Source organism: Rhinatrema bivittatum, chromosome 4, assembly GCF_901001135.1.
Source record: "Rhinatrema bivittatum chromosome 4, aRhiBiv1.1, whole genome shotgun sequence".
Classification (NCBI taxonomy): Eukaryota; Metazoa; Chordata; class Amphibia; order Gymnophiona; family Rhinatrematidae; genus Rhinatrema; species Rhinatrema bivittatum.
This window is the reverse complement of record NC_042618.1, coordinates 324,998,513-325,021,397: the sequence shown is the minus strand read 5'-3', so window position 1 is coordinate 325,021,397 and position 22,885 is coordinate 324,998,513. Positions and strand designations below refer to the sequence as shown.

The 22,885-nt window shown below is 44.7% G+C and overlaps 1 protein-coding gene across 6 annotated transcripts in view; it reads right to left on the bottom strand.

Moving 5' to 3' along the window:
* The window catches only part of STX8 (syntaxin 8), a 604,909-nt gene extending 583,042 nt beyond the window's left edge, over positions 1–21,867 (bottom strand). Inside the window, exon 1 of one of the 6 annotated variants that reach the window (XM_029600328.1) lies at positions 21,788–21,867. Coding sequence is in view for 4 of the 6 variants with exons in the window: in XM_029600323.1 (XP_029456183.1) it covers positions 21,379–21,395 (17 nt within the window). In the remaining 2 variants the exon portion in view is untranslated. Of the gene's footprint in view, positions 1–21,378; positions 21,693–21,787 lie in introns of those variants that run through there. The other 5 variants (XM_029600329.1, XM_029600323.1, XM_029600324.1 and 2 more) reach the window with 5 other exon arrangements.
* Positions 21,868–22,885: the final 1,018 nt, after the last annotated feature.

The following is a 22,885-nucleotide window of genomic DNA, read 5'->3' as shown; positions in this document are numbered from 1 at the left end:
ATCCCAGACCACTACTAAAGTAATTTCAGGTGGTTTAATGAGACCCGACTTAAAACCACTCCATTCAAAGCACCGCCTCCACTGCCATTACCTTCACCACTAGCAGTGCCGAAAAGGCCGATATCGGGGCCGAGGCTGAGGGAATTAGCATTCCATTTGACTCAAAAAAAGATGTCTATTGTCTCCAATGGCATCCAATTTCGCCCTCGCGGCAGTGTCAGTGAGAGCCCCAGACTCCTCCACGGCCTCTTGTGTAAAGCTCGAAGCCCCCCAAAATTACCTCATGAGGGGCCGAGAGATGAATCAGTGATGACAACAGGCCTTGACGAGGAGGAGTAGGTGTAGGCGCACCGGGGGTTAAGGAGATAGATTCTGCCAGCAGGGCCGGCGTTAACTCTCCGTCTGTCTCCGCAACAACTCTCACACCCGGGCTCATTCCTGGCATTCCAGCAAAAAAAACCTTCAATCCGAGGTTGATAACTATCCAGCGAGGGAGAGCTGTAAATACTCTCTCTCAGCTTAGCCTTCCACTTGGTATGCGGCAAATTTAATCAAGAAAAAACAGCAAAGGCAAAGAAAAGCATGTTTGCTTCACTGTTGGGCGTGTAGCCAACAACTCTCATTGCTTGTCGTAACAAAACTGTATGCATTGAGTAATCCAACTAGATATGGTCCGTTTTGCCACTGGAAGGCCCGGCGCATTTGGGTTAAAAGAAACAAAGAGTTGCGATGATCTTGTAGCCGACTGAGTTCGCTGCTTATAATATGCCAATGCTTGTTTGCAGTCCAACGTGTGCAGGAGCTTTACTCTTTCTGTGGCATGAGGTTTTGGGTAGAATGTTGGCAGTTCAATGGATTGATTCATGTGGAACGAAGAGACCACCTTTGGAAGAAAAGAAGGATGTGGTTGCAACAGCAGCTTGTGGTGGTAGAATTGGAGATACGGGCTACAGTGTACCAGTGCCAGTAGTTCACTGACTCGACAAGCTGACGTAATGGCAGTTAAGAAGATTACCTTCCACATGAGGTACTTGACATGAGCCGATTCTAAGGATTCAAACGGTGATTTCATCAGTTGCTCCAGAACCAAGTTAAGGCTCCAAGGAACTGGAGGTTTAGAAGTCGGAGGGCGAAGATGTGTAAGGCCTCTTAGGAAGCGTGACACCATTGGGTGTAGGGAAATAGGCTGTCCGTCGTGCGGTCTGTGGAAGGCAGCAATTGCACTCAGATGAACTCGCACGGAGGCCGTGGCCAGTCCCGACTGGTATAAGGTATGAAGAGTCTAGGAGACGCGTCGGAGGACATGACAGTGGGTCAAGTTGTTCGGAGGCACACCAGGACGCATATCGTTTCCATTTGAATTGATAATTACGGCGTGTAGACGGTTTTCGCGATGCCAGCATCACCTCCTGAACTGTGAGGGAGAGTCCCTGTTCTGAGAGAAGGATCCGTTCAACCTCCAAGCTGTGAGGTGCAGGGAGGCGTGGAGTGGGTGAAGTAGGGCACCTTGTTCTTGTGTTTTTCCTCCCCTCCCCATGATAGCATGGTTAATTCAGCCCTGCTATCGATGGGAAAACAAGAGAGAGAGAGGTCTTGCTTGTCCTCTCAATCGGTGGCCATCTTGTCTCCTCCTTTTAGAAACTTTTGACTTCAAGACTGCCCCTTTTAAAGTCACTCTACTAAAAAAAAAAAAAGAACCAATCAAAAGTTCTCTACAATCAATCATAAATTCAATTCAATAGCCAAATTAAGGCCTTGGGGATGCAAGGACTGAATATAATGAATCCAATACTGTTCTCGATGAATGAGCTGACTGTCAAGTTTCCACCCTGCAGGTGCACAGGAACAATATCAATCATACAGCAATGTAGATCTAAAAAAGAATGCTGAGAAGTCAGACAATGTTGCACAACAGTAGCCTCTACTTGCTGTTGAAATAAACAGCTCTTATGCTGAAAAGGCATACCATATTTTTAATTTTTGGGTTGTTACACCCACATTGAGCTATTTGCATGGGCACAGTAAAATATACATGATAAATAAAGAGTCCATTTGAAACATATTTTAAAGGAAAATCCTTATCTAAGCCAGGATGTTGGAAAAACAAAATCTATATCATAATAGGACAGAATATACAATGTCCCCAAGATTTAAGCTCCAATGATGTCAACACTGCAGGAAGAATCAAAAGGACCAACATGTCATGCAGATTACAACTGCTGGTATATGTAAAACAAAGATATATTAAAACAAATTACACAAGGACATGATTTTCTAATGTTTTCTCTCAATCAATGCAATTTTCATAGATAAAATTAGAGCGCCTTACAATACAAACAAGGGAGAAGGGACTACCGTAGCAGGCCCGAGCCTTGCTACTTTTTCGGTTTTTTTTTTTTTTGCTTCGGGAGGAGGGGACAGGACTGGGGCTGCACCGGAGACCGGACGGGGCCTTGAGCGCCGAAATCGCCCCCATTTTTTACACTTTATTCCCGTTTTAATTTTCTAACACCACACTAACACCAAGTAGAGGGTGGCGGTAAACTAACAGGTTAAGGACGTGGCAAAATAGCGGGTTACAAAGGAGATAATCTGAGCGCGCGTCACAGTATCGGAGGGGAATAGCTAATTCCTTCATTATACAGCTAATTCGTTCATTTACATATCATATACATGCTGCGTGCGGAAAGGGTTATGCGTCTGTTTTAAGAAGCGCTAAGGACGCGTGAAACTGGAGACTGTATCGCCTTACGCGTCCGAATTGTGCGCTCCCAGCTCGTTACAGACGGGAAATCCTCAACCGCACGTTACAGTATCGACCTGAATATTTGGAGAACTAGAAAATGTCTTCTCTTACAATTGTAACAGAGATGCACAATCTGAAAACAAGGCATGCTTACACACATCAGATCACTTCTGTAGGATACCCACTGCGTAAACCTTTTCACAAAAACCTGAGCACGATGTTTAAAATTCATGTATCAGAACATAAACAATGACATCGTAAAAATTGTAAAAATGATAAATTCTGCTGCAAATGCTGAAGATGAAAACTAGAGAAATGTAATCCTGTATTCAGTGGGCTTATGAAATATTGCGGTAGAAAAACCATCTTCCCACTTCATGACCCAAATGTGAACAAAAGAAAAACAGTAAGGTCATATTGAAGACAAAAATGTAAGTTTGAATTACAAGAATTTAACTAATGACTAAATTCTTGTAGGGGAGCAATAGCACCCTTCCACAAGAAAAAGGTATCAGCGATAAGAAGGTCGATTTTAAAAGATCCGCGGGCGCATCCATGTGCGCTTGATTCCCGGTATGCGCACATAACTGTGCCAATTTTATAACATGCGTGTGCTGGCGCGCACATGTTAGAAAATCTGATGGGCGGGCCACGACTCGCGCGTGGGGGGGGGGGGGGGAGGATTTTATAACCTATGCATGGCAACACAATCGGGCCTCCCCCAGTTCCCTCCCAGTCCACTCCAACTAAGGAGTGGACTGGGAGGGAACTTTCCTATCCCTAACCCTACCCTTCCTACCTCTTCCCATCTCATTCCCGACCCCTAACCTAACCCTACCTATCCCTAATTTTTTTGTTCTGTTACTTACTACTCCTCTAGAGCATAAGTAATCTGTGTGCGCCGGCCAGCAGCTGGTGCGCGTTTCCCCAGGACAGCGGCTAATGGCGCTGTCCCAGCCTACCACCCCACCTAGACCCCACCCCCTGGGCCGCCCCTTTCTTTAGGCCCGGCACTTCAGCACGTATCGATGGTTACATGCGTGGCTGGGCCCTTTAGAAAATGCATGCGGAGGGCCCAGTCACGCATCTAACCGCCAGTATTTGCACACGGGGGCCTCTTGAAATTCAGCTGATAGTGTTTCCAAAAAAACTGAGAAGTGAAAAAAGTTGATGGATAAACCCACTGTGATACAAAATTTGCCACGTATAGATTGGCAATAGCGGGAGCAAAAACTGTGCACTTAGCTGTACCAGATGTATGTAAAAAAATTATAATTTTAAAGCCAAGGTTGCTAAAGAAAGAATAAATTCTATAGAAATTTGTAGAGATCTATGGCAGTTTTCTAGCACTTGTTCAGCCACTTGTAAAGCACCATCTTGAGGAATAAAGCTGTCACATCCAGAGTGGCCAATACTAATTCTGAAACATCTTCATGTACACCAGATAAATTCAAAAAAATAAGAATCTTGAATATATAAAGGAATGGACATGCCCAAGAGCCATAAAAACATATCCACATATTGAGAAAGAGGTTCAGGTAAAGAATCATTAGATGAGATCATCTGACATCCTGATGAATGAGCAGGATATTTATGGATCTTTGGTAACACGTAAAAGACCAGCAACCACAACAGTTTTTTATTCAAAAACTGAAATTTTCTCAATCAAAAAATCCAGTATATAGGGCATCCTCAGTAATACTTTTAAAATGCTCTTTAAGTGCAACAATAGGATCCCCAGTCAAAATCTGATGACTAGAAAAGTTCTGTAGTTTGGTAAAGACATTCATTAACATTAAAAAATCACAATCTAAAATCACAACTCCTCCCCCTTTGTCGACAGGCTTGATTACACTTGTATGATCTTGTCTAAGAGTTCCTTTGACACATTATAGTATAGCTGCGTGGTACAGATTCCAACTGCTCCTCATCACAGGGCACTAAGAGTCTGATTCACTTGGGCATTTCTCCCATTCTGTGTCTATAGGAAAATGCCTTGACGAATCAGGCCCTACATTTTTAAAGGAAAGCAAAATAGAGTCCAACACACTCAGTGGGACCAACACGATTTATAATAAACCCAGGATGGTGAGGAATCCACATCTGGATGCGGTACAAAGTATAATTTTAAATGTAACGTTTGCATGAATGGTTCCCAAACCACTCAAAACTGAAAACTATTATGAGAACAAAAAGGGGATAAAAGACAAATCTTACATCAATACTGAAAGCTCCACAGATGAAAACATGCAAGGTGAAAGATTAAAGATTAAGGCCCAGATTCATCATTTTGCTATAAATTTCACATGAATAGCACCCACAATAAATAAAGGGGCGTGGTTAGGGTAATTTTTTAGATACTGCAAAGCACACTATTTTAGCACTTTGCATAGGTATGTTTCCACAATATTTTTTGCATTGCAAGCTGCGAAGTGCCCAGAAATATTTCCACATTTTGGGCTGCTCCTGGAGAGGGAGGGAGAGAGGGAGACTCTTTATAAGGTTCTCATATAAGTCAACTATTTATACCACTGAAGGAGGGTGAACTAGTAACTTGAGGTAAGGTTTTGGTGGTGGTCTAGGGCAGTGGTCCCCAACTTTTTTGCACCAGGGATCGGCTTCAAGCAAGACCATTTTTCCATGGCCTGGCAGGGCGGGGTGGGGGTGGGGCAGGGGCGGGGTTGGATTTTAGTGCATACTTATCATTTAATTACGACATTTATAATGTGAATGTGACTCAACTCACCATAGGTTCTCACATGCATGACACACTGACCCATGATCGTCACGGAGCTAGATGTAAAAGTGCAGTTTGCATCCACAGGAACCCCCCTGACCCACAATAATGGATGTAAAGCGCGGGAAGAAGAAAAGGCCAGCCGCGGGTGCCACTGCTTCTTCTAGCACCGCTGCCGTTCCCACTGGGCTTGAATGTGCTGATAGCCCGGGAGCACGCGACACACCTGCCGGTGCTTGGCGGCGCTGCGGACCGGCAAAAAACCCCCAACGGCCCGGTCCTGGTCCGCGGACCGGTGGTTGGGAACCCCTGGTCTAGGGTTCGGGGGGGTAGGTTTACATGCACAATCAGAGGTACAAACAGCACAGCACACATCAGAGAATGTCATAGTTCCGCTTTACATCCATTATTGTGGCATGGGGGAAGGGGATTTCCTGTACATGCAAACTGTACTTTTACATTTAGCCCCATGACGGTCATGTGTTCAGTGTATCACGCATGTCCCGGCCGAAAAAAGGTTGAGAACCACTGCTCTAGGAATAACTAGCACTCAGTCTTCCCAGACCCAGTCCGAACAGTACTCCTAAAAGAAAATATTTACTAAGACAAGCCTTAGACTTCAGATCTGCTGCCCTGTCTCACTGGACCATGACAAATGCCAGGGCATCAACCTGAAGGACAATTCAGAACAAGCCCTTCTTTCCAGGATAACGTGAAGACAGATGAGCCATCCTTTCCACGGGATTGTCCTCCGCCATGCTCACCTCCCTTTCTGGCCCCAAGGGGAATCTGGTGGAAGAGACATTCTAGAAGCCAGAGGTTGCACTGGCCAGCCTTGGGAAAAAGGTGCTGAACCCCTATGCGGATAAAGGACTGGTGAGGACCAGCCAACATGTTTCCGAGCCCTCTCCCCATCCAGGCTTCAGCAAAAAGTAGAAGCGTGTTGAACGATAAAAAAAAAAAGTCTGGAAGAAGGATCACACTAAAGCTCCTGGACACCTTTCACTCTGAGGAGCTAGCTCCTTTTCCTCCATACAACAATAAGAGTCCAGACTGAGGGAGGAGCCAGCGGCACTATCTGGGGCCCAGGAACTGTCCCATAAGCATACCAAGGAATGTGTGAGGAAAACAGGCCTTCCATGCATGGCTTAAATTGAAGGCCGTCATAATACCTACAGTACCTGAATGTAAACCGATGTGATATCTCAGATCGAAGGTCGGTATATAAAAAAAATAATAGTAAATAAATAAATAATGCCTTTAACACAATGCCCTCTAAAAATGAGCCCCATGCTGATGATATAGTCTCTCCGGGTTTGCAGCACCTGTACATATATAAACACAGAAAAGATCTCCTCTGCCCATGGTCACCCACTCAGCCCAGATGGCCTCTAACATATCAGTACAAGTGGAAAATATGTGGCCGCATGGGACACCCCAAACTGGCAGTCCATGTGCTGGCAGCACCGGCTGTCGCAGTGCCAGGACTGCCTGCTTCCCTCCATCTTTTTCCTGTGCACAGGACAAACAACTTTTCATTAAAATCATCCATTGTACCTGAAGACTGGAGGATAGCAAATGTAACCCCAATATTTAAAAAGGGCTCCAGGGGCGATCCGGGAAACTACAGACCGGTTAGCCTGACTTCAGTGCCAGGAAAAATAGTGGAAAGTGTTCTAAACATCAAAATCACAGAACATATAGAAAGACATGGTTTAATGGAACAAAGTCAGCATGGCTTTACCCAGGGCAAGTCTTGCCTCACAAATCTGCTTCACTTTTTTGAAGGAGTTAATAAACATGTGGATAAAGGTGAACCGGTAGATATAGTATACTTGGATTTTCAGAAGGCATTTGACAAAGTTCCTCATGAGAGGCTTCTAGGAAAAGTAAAAAGTCATGGGATAGGTGGCGATGTCCTTTCGTGGATTGCAAACTGGCTAAAAGACAGGAAACAGAGAGTAGGATTAAATGGGCAATTTTCTCAGTGGAAGGGAGTGGACAGTGGAGTGCCTCAGGGATCTGTATTGGGACCCTTACTGTTCAATCTACCTTATAAATGGCCTGTGACCGACGGCCCGCAAATGCGCAGTAGAGACCAGCTCTACCGCGCATGTGCGGGCGAGCACGTCGCTCTGAGGCAGCTTCAGAAAGAAAAAAAAATGGCGGCGGCGGCGGTACCGGCAGCGGGCGGCGACGGCGGTAGCGAGCGGCGGCGGTACCGGCAGCGGGCGGCGACGGCGGTAGCGACGGCGGTAGCGGGCGGTAGCGAGGGAGGGAGAAGAGAGAGAGAGGGAGGGAGGGAGGGACGGACTGAGTGGGAGGGAGGGACGGAGAGAGAGAGTGGGAGGGAGTGACTGAGTGAGAGGGAGGGACTGAGTGAGAGGGAGGGAGTGGGACTGAGTGAGAGGGAGAGGGGGGACTGAGGGAGGGAGTGGGACTGGGAGAGAGAGGGAGGGAGTGGGACTGAGGGAGAGTGAGTGGGACTGAGTGAGTGAGAGGGAGGGGGGAGGGAGAAGGACTGAGTGGGAGGGAGGAGGGAGTGACTGAGGGGGAGGGAGGGAGGGATTGAGTGAGGGGGAGGGACTGAGGGAGGGAGTGGGACTGAGGGAGAGAGAGGGAGGGAGGGAGTGGGACTGAGGGAGAGGACGGAGGGAGTGGGGACTGAGTGAGAGTGAGTGGGACTGAGTGAGTGAGAGGGAGGGAGAGAGGGGGGAGGGAGTGAGTGAGACTGAGTGGGAGGGAGGGACTGAGTGATAGGAGAGGGAGGGTGGGGAGGAGAGGGAGGGTGGGGAGGAGTGGGTGAGGGAGGGGGTGGTGAAGAGTGAGGGGAGAGAGAAAGAGGGGGAGGTGAGAGACAGAGGGATGTAGCCCGTTTTAACGGGCTTAACGGCTTGTATATTTATAAATGATCTGGAAAGAAATACGACGAGTGAGATAATCAAATTTGCAGATGACACAAAATTGTTCAGAGTAGTTAAATCACAAGCAGATTGTGATAAATTGCAGGAAGACCTTGTGAGACTGGAAAATTGGGCATCCAAATGGCAGATGAAATTTAATGTGGATAAGTGCAAGGTGATGCATATAGGGAAAAATAACCCATGCTATAATTACACAATGTTGGGTTCCATATTAGGTGCTACAACCCAAGAAAGAGATCTAGGTGTCATAGTGGATATCACATTGAAATCGTCGGTGCAGTGTGCTGCAGCAGTCAAAAAAGCAAACAGAATGTTGGGAATTATTAGAAAAGGAATGATGAATAAAACGGAAAATGTCATAATGCCTCTGTATCGCTCCATGGTGAGACCGCACCTTGAATACTGTGTACAATTCTGGTCGCCGCATCTCAAAAAAGATATAATTGCAATGGAGAAAATACAGAGAAGGGCTACCAAAATGATAAGGGGAATGGAACAACTCCCCTATGAGGAAAGACTAAAGAGGTTAGGACTTTTCAGCTTGGAGAAGAGACGACTGAGGGGGGATATGATAGAGGTGTTTAAAATCATGAGAGGTCTAGAACGGGTAGATGTGAATCGGTTATTTACTCTTTCGGATAATAGAAAGACTAGGGGGCACTCCATGAAGTTAGCATGGAGCACATTTAAAACTAATCGGAGAAAGTTCTTTTTTACTCAACGCACAATTAAACTCTGGAATTTGTTGCCAGAGAATGTGGTTAGTGCAGTTGGTGTGGCTGTGTTTAAAAAAGGATTGGATGGGTTCTTGGAGGAGAAGTCCATTACCTGCTATTAAGTTCACTTAGGGGCGGATTTTCAGAGCCCTGCTCGCCTAAATCCGGGCGGATTTAGGCGAGCAGGGCCCTGCGCACCGGTGCACCTATGTTCAATAGGCCTACCGGCGCGTGCAGACCCCGGGACTCGCGCAAGTCCCGGGGTTTGGCGAGGGGGGCGTGTCGGGGGCGGGCCTGGTCGGCGCGGCGTTTTGGGGGCGTGTCGGCAGCGTTTTGGGGGCGGGCCCGGGGGTGTGGTTACGGCCCAGGGCGGTCCAGGGGCGTGGCCGAGCTCTCTGTACCCGCCCCCAGGTCGCGTCCCGGCGCGCTAGCGGCCCGCTGGCACGCGGGGATTTACGTCTCCCTCCGGGAGGCGTAAATCCCCCAACAAAGGTAAGGGGGGGTTTAGACAGGGCCGGGTGGGTGGGTTAGGTAGGGGAAGGGAGGGGAAGGTGAGGGGAGGGCAAAAGAAAGTTCCCTCCGAGGCCGCGGGGGTAGGCTGCGCGGCTCGGCGCACGCCGGCTATACAGAATCAATAGCCTTGCGCGCGCCGATCCAGGATTTTAGCGGCTACGCGCGTATCTACTAAAATCCTGCGTACTTTTGCTTGCGCCTGATGCACCAGCAAAAGTACGCCAATTCGCGCGGTTTGAAAATCTACCCCTTAGAGAACAGCCACTGCCATTAGTAATGGTTACATGGAATAGACTTAGTTTTTGGGTACTTGCCAGGTTCTTATGGCCTGGATTGGCCACTGTTGGAAACAGGATGCTGGGCTTGATGGACCCTTGGTCTGACCCAGTATGGCATTTTCTTATGTTCTTATAACTGAAAACCCCAGCTTCCTCAGAACAGCAGCAGAGCCTGCCACCAAAAAAACACTCCTGGCAGGCTGTAGAGGACACCTGCCCCTCTTTTAAAAGCGTTCTCCTCAAAATGCAGAAGTCTACATACCTCCAGGAAAGAAAAATGCCATAGGCAAGGCAATTTCCCTGACAGAAAGTTCCCATGGAGGCAAATACTTGCTCCTACTTGGAGGATATCCAAAAAGGAGAAGGCATTTCCTTGCTGCTCATGGCTCTGTAAACCATCTGCCACAATACCTGCTTGCTATATTATTTTTTTTCCTATAAAACAGCATTACTACTGCAGTCTAGCCCAGTGAGCCCAGAGGAATGGAAAATAAACCCAAGCGGGGGTCAGGGGTACTTTAAGGAGAAAGGATACGAAGCAGAGAGACGGATCTACACCCACAAGCCTCAAACTGAGGGCAACTTGCCAAAGGCTTCCTCTCTTAAGCCTATTGGACCTTTCAAGTCTCAACCAGGCTTCACTGGAGGCCTGGGAGCGACCTACCAGGCCTTGCTCACTCCAGGAGCCAGGCCCTGCTCACCCTGGTCCGAAAGAAAACCCAGGAACCACAAGACAGTTCCAGCTCAGCCTGGTCCCTAAGGGAACCCGGGAGCCACAGGCCAGGGCCTATTCCACTAAGGAAATAATCACAAAAATTGTTGCCCTAAGAGCCGAAATCCTGTTCCACCAGGGTTAAAAAAACAGCATGCAAGTTGTTCCCCTGGAAGCAACCTCCACCAAGGACTGGGCCCGAAGGCTGGAAACCTGGGAGCCAAAGAATCCTACTGCACTAGTTCAGTATATGTCAACCATCTACTGGAGACAGAATACTGGATATTGCACCTGCCTTTATAACAAGCGATAATCTCACTGAAAAAGGTGTGTCCTCTGTCTCCATCTATTTATAGACTGTGATAACCACATGTATGGACTGGTGTAGTATGATGATAATGAAAACAATAGTTTTTTTGAACACTTTCGCTACTCTGTGTGCTATAAGATCCTTGAACATCTAATTGTATAGTGGATATCCGTAGAAGAAGAGATCATCTTCAGGAGTTGACCAAGCCGGATTCTGCAAGGGCCGTAGCACATGCAATGAAGGTCTAGCACTTACCACCTATTTTGAAAATGATTTTAAGGGGACTCTAAAGACAGGTGTAGTGTTATTAGATCTCCCAGCTGCCTACAATATAGTATGGCACCCTGGCCTGCTCCGAAGTTGTCAAGAGTACTACCAAGCTGAGTTGTTACAGTCATCGAAACACTTCTAAATTGTTACAGGCAATTTAGATCCAAGGGATAAGCTCATGGAGGAGGCAGGTCATAGACTTCCATAGGGCTCAATGCTGATCCCAATCTTGTTCAACCTGCATAGAATGATCTACCAGCAAGTTAATCTCATAAATTCATCTAAACTAATGACATTTGCTGTCTTACTCTTTTCATTCTCTGGACCAGACCCTAAACAAAAGATATGATGAAGCTGGCAGATTATTGCACCACATGATGGCACATGCCAAGCCATGCCAAAACTGTATCCACTGATTTCCAACTCCACAACACCAGTTCCTAAAAATAACTTTACATCTACATTGGTGACCATAGATTAATACACAGTCCCTGTACAAAATACCGGAGCATCTCTAGACAGAAGCCTTACCTTCCAGGAACACCAGCAACAGAAACAATTTGCTAATCAAACCTTGGGAACTGTAACTATAATACTTTGGGCCTCAACATTTGCTCTATTACACTCAGCAGAAGAGTGAAACTGTCTGGTAAAGGTCAATCTATGCACATTTTGTTGATACTCAGCGGAACACCAATGCTTATCATGACTGGAACCCTCTATGCAATTCCTTTCCTCTGCCTTCCTGTTGTTGAAAATAGCATTCCCTCACACATCTATCGGCTGATAATAACCCATAAGCCAGTGAAAAGCATTTGTGCCGCTCCTTAACTGTACAATGTACCTATCCTCACAAAGGCCTCTTATGGAGCAACCTCCCTGACTAGGCGCAGTGTGCATAACCCTTAGGATCAAGGAATGGGAATCACGGGACTCAAGTAATGAGTTCCTTGTGTTAAACATCAATCAACTTCATAACTTTGAGCCAACATGCCAAGCTTAGTTCCTATTTACAGACATACAAGGGCCACTGTATAGTCAACCTCCATTGCCAAGGCCTTCAAATGGAGCTCAACAAAACCTGGGTGATAGGTGACCAGAAATTGAGATGTGGCGCCAACAGCCAAAGAGAATCAGTAGCAGGAACATTACCAACACCATGAGCAAGCGGAGAAAGAGGCGGCAGAGTTCAACCATTCTGGCCAAAAAGGTGATGGTAGTAATCGCAGACCAATGGGAGGGAGGCTGTGATAATGTCCATAGGCCCACACACGCAGAACAGAAAGAAGCATCAGCAATTCCACATGGGCAGAAGAGGCCACATCAGAAAAGCCAATGAGAGGGAGGAGGTAGTGAAATAACATAGTAAATGATGGCAGATCAAGACCAAAACAGTACATCCCAGTCTACCCAGTAATTAACATTCGAGATGTATTTTTTCCCTTTGTCTGGTCACTTATAATTATGAATGTTTACGCTGTAAACTGTTGTGATCTAGTGATTCTCACTTGCAACGACGGTATATAAAACCTCTAAATAAATAAATAAATAAGTTTAGGGTTATAACTGCCACTCTGTGCAGGTTACCCCATGCAGAAATGTTACACAAGTTACCTATTACTAGTATCAAGGTACACAACCACATGAAGGTAAATAGAAAGATTCCAATATCCAAACATATATCATATGAAGGAATCGAATGTTTCAAAACTTGTTTTTCATACATCTTTAATTAATGAACAATAAATTTAATTTTAAAAGAATATATCCCTGTTCATTATACATGCTAGGGATCTAGTGTGGCACAAAGTGCATAATGTTTTTATAATAATTAAATATCACACATTAATGTAAACACCATAACATATCTGCATACAATCCAAGACATTTTTGCATATATATAAAATATATATATATTCTTGATATATTCAGGATATATATTATATTATTATAAGACATTATGCACGTTGTACCACACTAGATCCCTGGCATGTATAATGAACAGGGATATATTCTTTTAAAATTATTGTTCATTAATTTAGATTTATGAAAAATAAGTTTTGAAACATATTCGATTCCTTCATATGATGCACCTACTACTACTAAACATTTCTATAGTGCTACACAACATAGGCAGCCCTGAACAAGGAGCACACAAAGAAAAAAGTCAGTCCCTGCTCAATAGAGCTTGCAATCTAATAAGACAAAACATACAGGAATTTAAGACAGATTGCAGTAGAGAGAGATGGCTTATAGAAACATAGAAATGACGGCAGAAGAAGACCAAACAGTCCATCCAGTCTGCCCTGCAAGTTTCACACTTTTTTTTTCCCCCTCATACTTATGTTACTCTTGGCTCTTATTTATTATTTATTTATTTAGCATTTTTATATACCGACTTTCCAATAACAGAATTACTGATCAATTCGGTTTACATTTTAACAGAACAATAACATTGACAAGTAAATGTCTTACAAAGAACAGGTCGATATAACTTGGATAAGTAAATATGGGGTTAACCAGTAAAGATACATTGCCTAATATAGGTATAAGTAAAAGATACAGTGCCTAATGTAGGTTAAATAAACAGTTGCTAATTATAAGGGGAGGCCTAAGTTAAATAAACAGTTGCTAATTATAAGACTAGGTTATGTCTTCGACTGCCATAGATTAAGTGAGTTCTATAGATGATCTAAATAGCTCTCAGGTGGGTAATCATTGGCCGAGATGTTCCACAGGAAGCTGTTATGGGAAAGCTTGGTTGAACAACCAAGTCTTGAGTCTTTTTTTAAATGTAGATGAGCATTGCACTGCTCTGAGTTCTGGTGGGAGAGAGTTCCAGATTTTGGGGCCCGCTGTAGAGAAGGCTCTTTTGCTTAATGCTGACTTCATCGGTAGTGTATGTAGGTTGTTTTTATAGGCTTGTCTTACTGGTCTGGAGGAGGTGTGGAATCGGAGAGGGATTTTGAGCTCGAGTGGTGCCAAGTTGTGTAGAGCCTTGTGGGTTAATGAGAGCACTTTGAATAGTATTCTGAATTTCACGGGTAGCCAGTGTAGGGTTTTCAAAATAGGTGATATGTGGTCTCTTTTATTGGACTTGGTTAAGATCCTTGCTGCTGCGTTTTGCAGCATCTGTAGGGGTTTTGTGGCGTTAGCGGGGAGGCCTAGTAGAAGCGAGTTGCAATAATCTATTTTCGTGAGAATGATAGCTTGCAGCACTAAACGGAAATCTTGGAAATGGAGGAGAGGTCTCAACCTTTTCAAAACTTGTAATTTGAAGAATCCATCCTTTACGATATTATTTATGAGAGATCTGTAATTCATTTGATTATCAAGGATAACCCCTAGATTTCTGACTTGTGTGGACATTGTTAATTGAGAAGACAAGATGGTACTGGGATGTGTGTGGGTTCCGTCTTGGGAGATGAGTAGGTATTCTGTTTTGCTTTGATTTAGAATCAGATTGAGGCTCGTGAGCAAGTTGTTGATGGCTAGTTGGCAAGAGTACCAGAAGTCCAGGGTTTTTTGGAGAGATTCAGTGATAGGAATCATTATCTGCACATCGTCTGCGTATAAGTAGTGTATGAGATTTAGATTAATGAGGAGCTGACAGAGTGGTAGAAGGTATATATTGAATAAGGTTGGAGAAAGTGACGAGCCTTGAGGGACTCCTAAGGTGCAGGTGACTGGTTGCGAAACTTCCTTGTTGACCTTGACCTTGTACTGTCTGTTCTGTAAGAATGATTTGCACCATTTGAGGGCCTCATCTCTGATGCCTATGTCTGACAGACGATCTATTAATGTGTTATGATTGACCGTGTCAAATGCCGCCGAGAGATCAAGTAGGATGAGAAGACAAGGGTGTCGGTTTTCCAGGTTTAGTAATATGGAGTCCGTTAGTGAGATAAGTAGAGTTTCCGTGCTTCGTGATTGGCGGAAACCGAACTGAGCTGGAGACAAAATGTTGTTATCGTTTAGGTATTCAGTTAGTTGTTTGTTTACAACACGTTCCATGATTTTTGCGATGAAAGGTAGATTTGCAATTGGGCGAAAATTGGATGGGTTTTCTGGAGAAAGACTAGATTTTTTTAGTAGTGGTTTTACGATTGCCATTTTTAGTGGATCAGGTACTAGCCCTTGGGAGAAGGAGCAGTTGATGATTTGTGCAATGGGTTTGGAGATGGTTTTAGCGCAGGCGATGAGTAGATTGGTGGGTATGGAGTCCTGAGGGCGTGAAGAAGGTTTGAGCTTTTTTAAGATATTTTCGATCTCTAAGGATGAGGTCGGTTCGAATTCCCTAAGGCTAACCTTTTGTGATGGGACAGCAGCTCGAGGTGTAACTGGTGAAGTGTTGATATTATTCTTGGACTGAGTTAGGAGTTTTGGGATCTTATTTTTAAAGTAGGTAGCCAGTTCTTCTGCTTTGCTTGCTGCTTTATCATCTGGTATAGATGTCAAAGTAACCTTAGTAACCTTTTGGTTCTATTTCCCTTCCACCCCCACCATTAATGAGAGAGCAGTGTTGGAACTGCATCTAAGTGAAATATCTAGCCCAATTAGTTAGGGGTAGCAACCGCCGCAATAAGCAAGCCACACCCACGCCCACCTGTCCACCCAGACTAAATAATTCAGTCCTTGTTGGTTGTTGTCTGTATATAGATCCACCTTTCTTCATTCCCCCTGCCGTTGAAGCAGAGAGTTATGCTGGATATGCATTACTGGGAGACCTGTGAAGAGCAGGTTGCAATAGTCTAAGCGGGAGGAGATAAGAGAGTGGAAAATGGGTCCGGTAATGTGTTCCAAAAGGAAGGGACAGATTTTGGTGGTTATAGAAGTTACCCTGTTTCTTCATGTCCATCTTCTAATCATTAGGGATCCTCTGTGCTTATCCCATGCTCTTTTGAATTTTGTAACTGTTCTTGTCTTCACCACCACTTGCAGGAAGACATTCCATGCATTTACCACCCTTTCCATGAAAAAATATTTCCTGATGTTGCTCCCGAGTCTGCCCCTTGGAGTTTTATATCATGTCAGTGGTTGTGGCAGCCACAAAGGTGCCATCAGCTATCCACAGCCGAAAGTAGTACTGACAGGCTGGAGGAGAAAGAGAGTTGCTCCTTACAAGAACACAGAAGGAAGGGGAATGGATAAGAGACAGAATACTTCGTGAAGGAGGGAAGATGTAGAGAAAGTAATAGGAGAATGAGTTTTGGAGGGGGGACTGTATAGAGAGGGGAAGATGTAGAGAGAGTGGGAGAATGCTTTGTGGGGGGGGGGGGGATAAGATGTGGAGATAGAGAATTCCTAAGGAATGAGGTGGGGGGGGGGGGGGGGGGAAGAGACTGATAGGGAAATAGTGGCAGAGCTCAGAAGGGGACTCCTCCCCAACTCTCTTCATTCTCACTCTCCATCTTGAGTGGGGAGACAGAGAGCTCTAAGTCACTAGCTCTTAAACTGAAGAAAAAAAGAAAGTTTAGTCAAGGCCTGCCTTACAGCCAACCAATTATGCACTTATAAAGAAATTCAAACTATGTTTCATGTTATAGAAAAGTGTTCCCTTTATAAAACTAAAAGGAGACGACAACCTTTAACAAGAAGACCATTGCTTTGCAAATTTGCATTTGCTAAATTATTATGCAGTGGCTGTTAGTACAGCTCTGCCTGATCAGTAGGGGATAGGTTAGCACTCCTTACACTCACCCTATAGCCCACACTAGCATCCTCCTGCCACTAAGCTCTATTGCTTCTTCCTCCCATTCCCTACCCCACCACAGACAGCTTCATCTGCTACCTTATCATCAGGTAAGGTCAGTTGATAGTAGCCCTCACAAGATGTAGGTTATGCCATTATGTGCAGAATCCATTCACAAACATTACTCAACTTAATGTGCTTGGAGAAAAAAGGTCATAAAAAAAAAAATAATCCTTTTCTTCCATAACAATTATTTTCCCAGTTGATAAATGTCCAGGCCTAACAGTTTTCCGATAATATGAAATATAGTATTCTGAATTAAAGCCATTTATGCCACTGAGGACGATGACTGTATGCCTCTTTTAAAGCATCCCAAAGAAATATTCAGAAATACACTTGACTCACAATTGATTCTATCACAAGGCAATCATGAATTTCACACAAGTTTCTAATCTTAAAGAGATCTAGGAAGGTCATCTCTAGAACAAAGACATAAACACACACAAAAAAAGTTAAACCTTCTACAAACACCACATTCAGATATCTATATCAAACAGCATTTGACTATTTAATCATCAATGAAGTTTTAAGTATTAAAATTATGTCAATACTACACTCAAACCACAGTGATTCTAAAATATGCTCATTCAGTCCTGATCATACTAAAAGAACTCTCAAGTAACCCTCGTTGCCTGATGGTCAAACCAGGGCATTTTGAATAAAAATATAGCATGCTATTCACCCAGGATTATCAGCAATCAGGTTTAAAGAGCATACAAATAATGTATACTGCAACTGAATATACATGATGGTCGTGTGGTCTAAGGCACTGAACTTAAGTGTTTCTTCTTCTCTGTGCTCGGTGTTCTGGTTTCCTGATGGAGTCGTGGGTTCAAATCCCACTTCTGATGTGCTCATTCTTCAATTTGTTTCCTTAATCTTTCAGACAACAACCAACAAGGACTGAACTACACAGTCTGGGTAAATAAATAAGTGTGGGGGTAGCTTGCTTATTGTGGCAGTTACCACCCTAAACCAATTAAGCCTGATACTTCACTTTGAATGCATATGCAGCGTTGCTCTCTGCTTCAACAGCAGGCGGAAAAGAGGGTAGCTTGCTTATTGCGGCAGTTACTGCCCTATTAAGCCTGATACTTCACTTTGAATGCATATACAACGTTGTTCTCTGCTTCAACGGCAGGGAAAAATGTGGAAAAGAGGATTTACATTCAGACAACATCCAACAAGGCATGGATCTGTGCAGCCTGGGTAAACAAGCATCGGGGTAACTTGCTAGATGCAGCGGTTACTACCCTTAACCATTAAGCCTTATGCTCACCTTTGATGCAACTCCAATATTACTCTCTGCATCAATGGCAGGGTGTGGAAGGAAATTTGAATCAGTTACCAACAAGGGCCCTGAACTTGGTGGTCGGTGAAATAAGCTAAGTATGGGAAAATGCTGGGCAGACTGGATGGGCCATTTGGTCTTTTTCTGCCGTCATTTCTATGTAAAATATGAATGAGAAACTTTAAGACTTGGGTATAGAAGATGAATTAGAGTGCAAATGACAAGCTGGTTTGGATTGTGCATCTGGCAGTTGGGTATGTTAATAAATGATAGTGTGACAGCAATCCAAAGACCAAGTGACAAACGGCAGTCACAAGAAGAGATCTACTCATAAATAAATTGTCAAAAGTCCAACAAACTTCCAAATGATTCTGAACAGTCTGGGTGAGACTCACGTATCCAGCAGCTAGATAATTAACCTCTTCCATAATTTCTGCCAGATTTGTTTCTTCTTTTAACACTGACAGTCCCAAAATATGCGAGGCAGTAAAAAAATGAGCAAAAAGGTAATAGGCGAGGGTCCAACCATCAAAGATGAAAGATCAATGAGAAGAGGAAGGACATAAAAGGTTCAAGCAATGTCCATAAAGTTCAAAGTTTTATTTATATTCAAGGCAAGAAAAACGTTCAAATTGTCAGCTTCGTGCCAAAAACATTCATGTCAGTGATTTCACGATCCCCCGACATGGGCTGTGTATCGAAAAGACTGTCTTGGGAGGAAGCCCTCCAACAGAAAAGGAAACAATCCAGAAAAGATTCTAAAGCAGGCTACTGGATAATGGCTTGGTTCAGAACAGTTCCTTTCCCTACTTCTTTACAAACTGAAATTGTTAAATCCTCCATTAATTGGAACTGTTCCCATTTCTGTTGCCTCACCTGATTGGCAGAAAGTGCTGAATACTGTTCCCCTTTCCTGTAACTTGCTCTTGATGGAAGTTACATGTTAAAGATGTAATTTCCACCATAAGCAAGCTTAAAAAAACAGCTAAAAAACATGTGGGCCCTTTTTGTCATCGCTGTCACTGCCAGGATCATCCTTCTCTTGCTGCTGTCAACCCTCTCCCCAGGCCGCAGGTGTCAGAACCTGCCTTTATTTCATTTTAGCTGCCATCCTGATCTGCACTGTGCTTCTGCTGCTGACCTCAGCAGCAGAAACAAAGAACCATAAGAAAAGATATGTGGAAGGGTAGTGGATGTGGATGGATGACGGGGAGGACTAGGAGAGTTGGCAAGCATGAGTTGATATCGGTGCTCATAGGCATGAGAGGTGAAGAGAGCAGGGAGAAGAGAGAACAAGGGTGTGGGAGCACGGGAGGAGGGAGGCTGAAGAGAGAGGGGGAAGTGACAAAAGAAGAGAACAAGGGTTGGGAGAGAATGAGGGTACTGCGTGGAGAAGAAAGGGCATGAGGCAAGTTCAATGGGGTGAAGAGAGCTGAAGGAGAAGAAGTTGGGGAGATGCTGGGTGCTAACTGCTGAAGGATGAAGAAGAAAGAGCTGAGAGCAGGGGAAAGGGGATGGAGGCAGAGAAGATAGAAGGGGGATTTCTCTCCTTCCACCTCACCCCAACGCCTTCCCTCTCATTCCATCCTCTTCTCTCTCCTATCTACACTGCCTTTTGCGCTCAACTCCTGCCCCGATCCATTCCCTCCGCCCCCTTCTCTTTCAACCCTTTTCCCCTTGCCCCCATTTCCCTGATCTCACCCACCTCGTGTTTTCTCTCTTCCCTGATCCCACATCTCCCTCTTCCTTTACTTTCTAACCTTCTTGTCCCCACCACTATCCACCTCCCATAAGAAAAAGGATATGGGCTTAGTGACACCAGCATAATACCTTAATCATTTTTTTAGTGAGGGATGGGTGGGTATTAATCTGGCACTGCCAAGCATTCATAATTTTTCACATAGGGGCAGACCTCTTCCTTCAGCTATCTCATCTTTCTTCCTGCCTCCAGTCCCTTTCTCTCTCCATAGCAAGCCCCAAACTATGGAACTCTCTACCTGAGACTCTACCACTGACTCCAGAAATAACAAAATTCAAATGTGACCTAAAGACATGATTGTTTCAAAATGCCTATAACCTAACCTACTTTCTGAACTAAGTATATGCTGCTACATGGACAAATTCATTAAGAGCCTAACTATTAAACTAAATACCTCATTACTCTCCAGGCCTTTCCAAACAAATAAAACAAACTTATTCTATATACCACCAACCTTATATACTTCTGTTACCTTGAGTTAAACGTGCTAGCTCATCCCTGCTTATCTTTTCACCTCTGATTACATTTATCAACATATGTGTCTATCTTTAAATTGTACAGATGTCTCCATCATTAAATTGTGTGTTATATGATCACATCAAGTCAATATTTGTTGACCTATAATATGTATGTCATGTTATGAACCGTTGTGATCTTCATTTGGAACAATGGTATATAAAATGGCCAAATAAATACATAATCTGCCACCAGCCATTTATTTCCCCTGTTCTCAGCCCTCATCTCTCTCCCCATCCCTTTCTTTACTCTTCAGCCCCTCCCTATGCCCACCCCCATGCTTACACCCCTGACGAGGCACATTGATACATCCCTCACCTCAGACCTGGCAGGCACTGTGTAAACTGGATGTCTGTCCTTCTGACAGCCCTTGATCCCTCTCTCCACTCCTCCCTGCCCAGCATTCCTCTGGTCCACTCTCTGCCCTACACCTCCTGCATGCAAATTTTGCAAATGCGGGGAGGAACAGATGGACAACTCTCCAGTCTTCTTGTCCAGTCCTGGTCTATGGAAAAGTAGGCAACCCTAGGTTATATAAGATTGAGGGTGACAAGAGGGAGAAGTAAATACAGTCATTTCTTAAGTCACCCATGAACTATCTTATGCTTTTGAAATATTTTGAAGCCAAAATAGAAAAAAAAGTGAAAATAAAACAATAAACATATTAATAACATGTATCCCGGTAGTCCGGCCTCGCAGACAGAGCCGGACATTAAACGCTCTAGGGAGCTGCTGCGGCTACAGCTCCTTGCTCAACTACACCAGCGGTAGCGGGAGTCCTACAACCCGAGAACGTTTCCTCCTGAGCCGGTGGTGAGGGAAAGGTCTAATCTCTTTTCCCCCTTTACGCTTACCAGGGATCCGGTGCCATGGTGCTAACAGCAACCACCCGACAGAAACTTCCTGCTTGTGTCACCTGACTAGGGGAAGCCGACCGGCTCAAATCACAGATGGGAACGGGAATCACTATTGCCAGATTAAGCTGTTTCACAACTACTTTTCTTCCCTTTTGTGCGGGTTGGACTGGGCGACTGGATAGCTGCGAGTTAGCAGCCCTCTGTGTTGCTGGCTCCTTTTTCTTTGCCTGAGGCAGCCCAGCCAGCAGTCGCACAGTGATGACAGATCAGAGCAGCCAATGAGGAAAGCAGAGCAGATGCAGAAGGCGACTGTAGGGTACGGAAGGAAGAGGGGGGTGTAGGTAGATGCATGGAGGGAGAGCTTTTCCGCCAGTACCCCCACCGTGCGCATAACCAAGCAATTTACTTTTCTTAACCAGAAGGAACAGGAAACGCTCGAGCCTGAATTCATCCCTGCAGCTGCAGAATTCCGAAATCCCTGCAAGTTCCAGAACCGTAGAGGAAGAGAGAGCAGAAGGAAGTTGCAAAATCGCCAGTCCTCTCCAGAGGATAAGGAGGAAGAAAACACAGCTTTTCACCCTATCTGGAGAACAACCCCCTTTTTTTCCGCACCAGCTAAAAGGTCTTCCCCCAAAACACTGCTGCAATAGTTAGAGGGTTTTGTGAGCACTATTCTTTCTTCCACCCCCTCCTCCCATTTACCCCCTTTGACTTATAGCACAAGCTCTTCTGGGTCTCCACTGATGCAGCAGGAGGCACGACAATTTCTGCAGGCCTGTGAAGCACCTGTAAAAGTCAGGTAACGGCTGAGGGTGGAGAATCAGTTGCTATGAACTGTTGAGGCTGGATTTCTCACTCTGCTCCCTCTCTCATTTTTAAGTTTGAACAGCTCAGACATCCCCTTTTCAGTCACAGGAACTCCATCGAGGAGGGTTACGGATTTATCCTTAAACTGCCGTTTTCTGCTTCTCCACGTGGCACGTCCCTCATTATATTGTCTTTCTCTCCCGTTTTATTCATGCAATCTGCAAACGGAGCCAGCAGCAACCTAGGTGCCTGCTGCTTCATTGATTAAACTTCGTTTGTTTACCCTGGCTTCCACTGCCCCGCTCTGATGTGAAGAGCAGAGAAGATGGTTATTGGTTTCTCTTTTTTCTCCCGTTTATTCGTTTCCCTTTTTTTCTTTTAGCCAGTTAACCCTATGAAGGAAGAGGGTCCCCCTCTGTACAAGACCCCTCATTGAAGCAAGGGTGAGGGCTGAAAGAAGAGAAAAAGTAGAGTGAGTGTCATAACTCCCTCCCTTTCCCTTTTTCTAAAGTTTCATCCCCCACCCCCAATTCCCCCTTTACTATTACTGGCTATAAAATCCCTTTTTTCCTTCAGGCTTCCTCTTTGTTATTAATTACTCCTCCCCTCCTTTTTTTCTATTCTAAAACTTTTCATCTGAACATGGCTAAACCAGTCATCCCTCAGGAAGATATTTTCAGCACCCTCTCTCCTACTC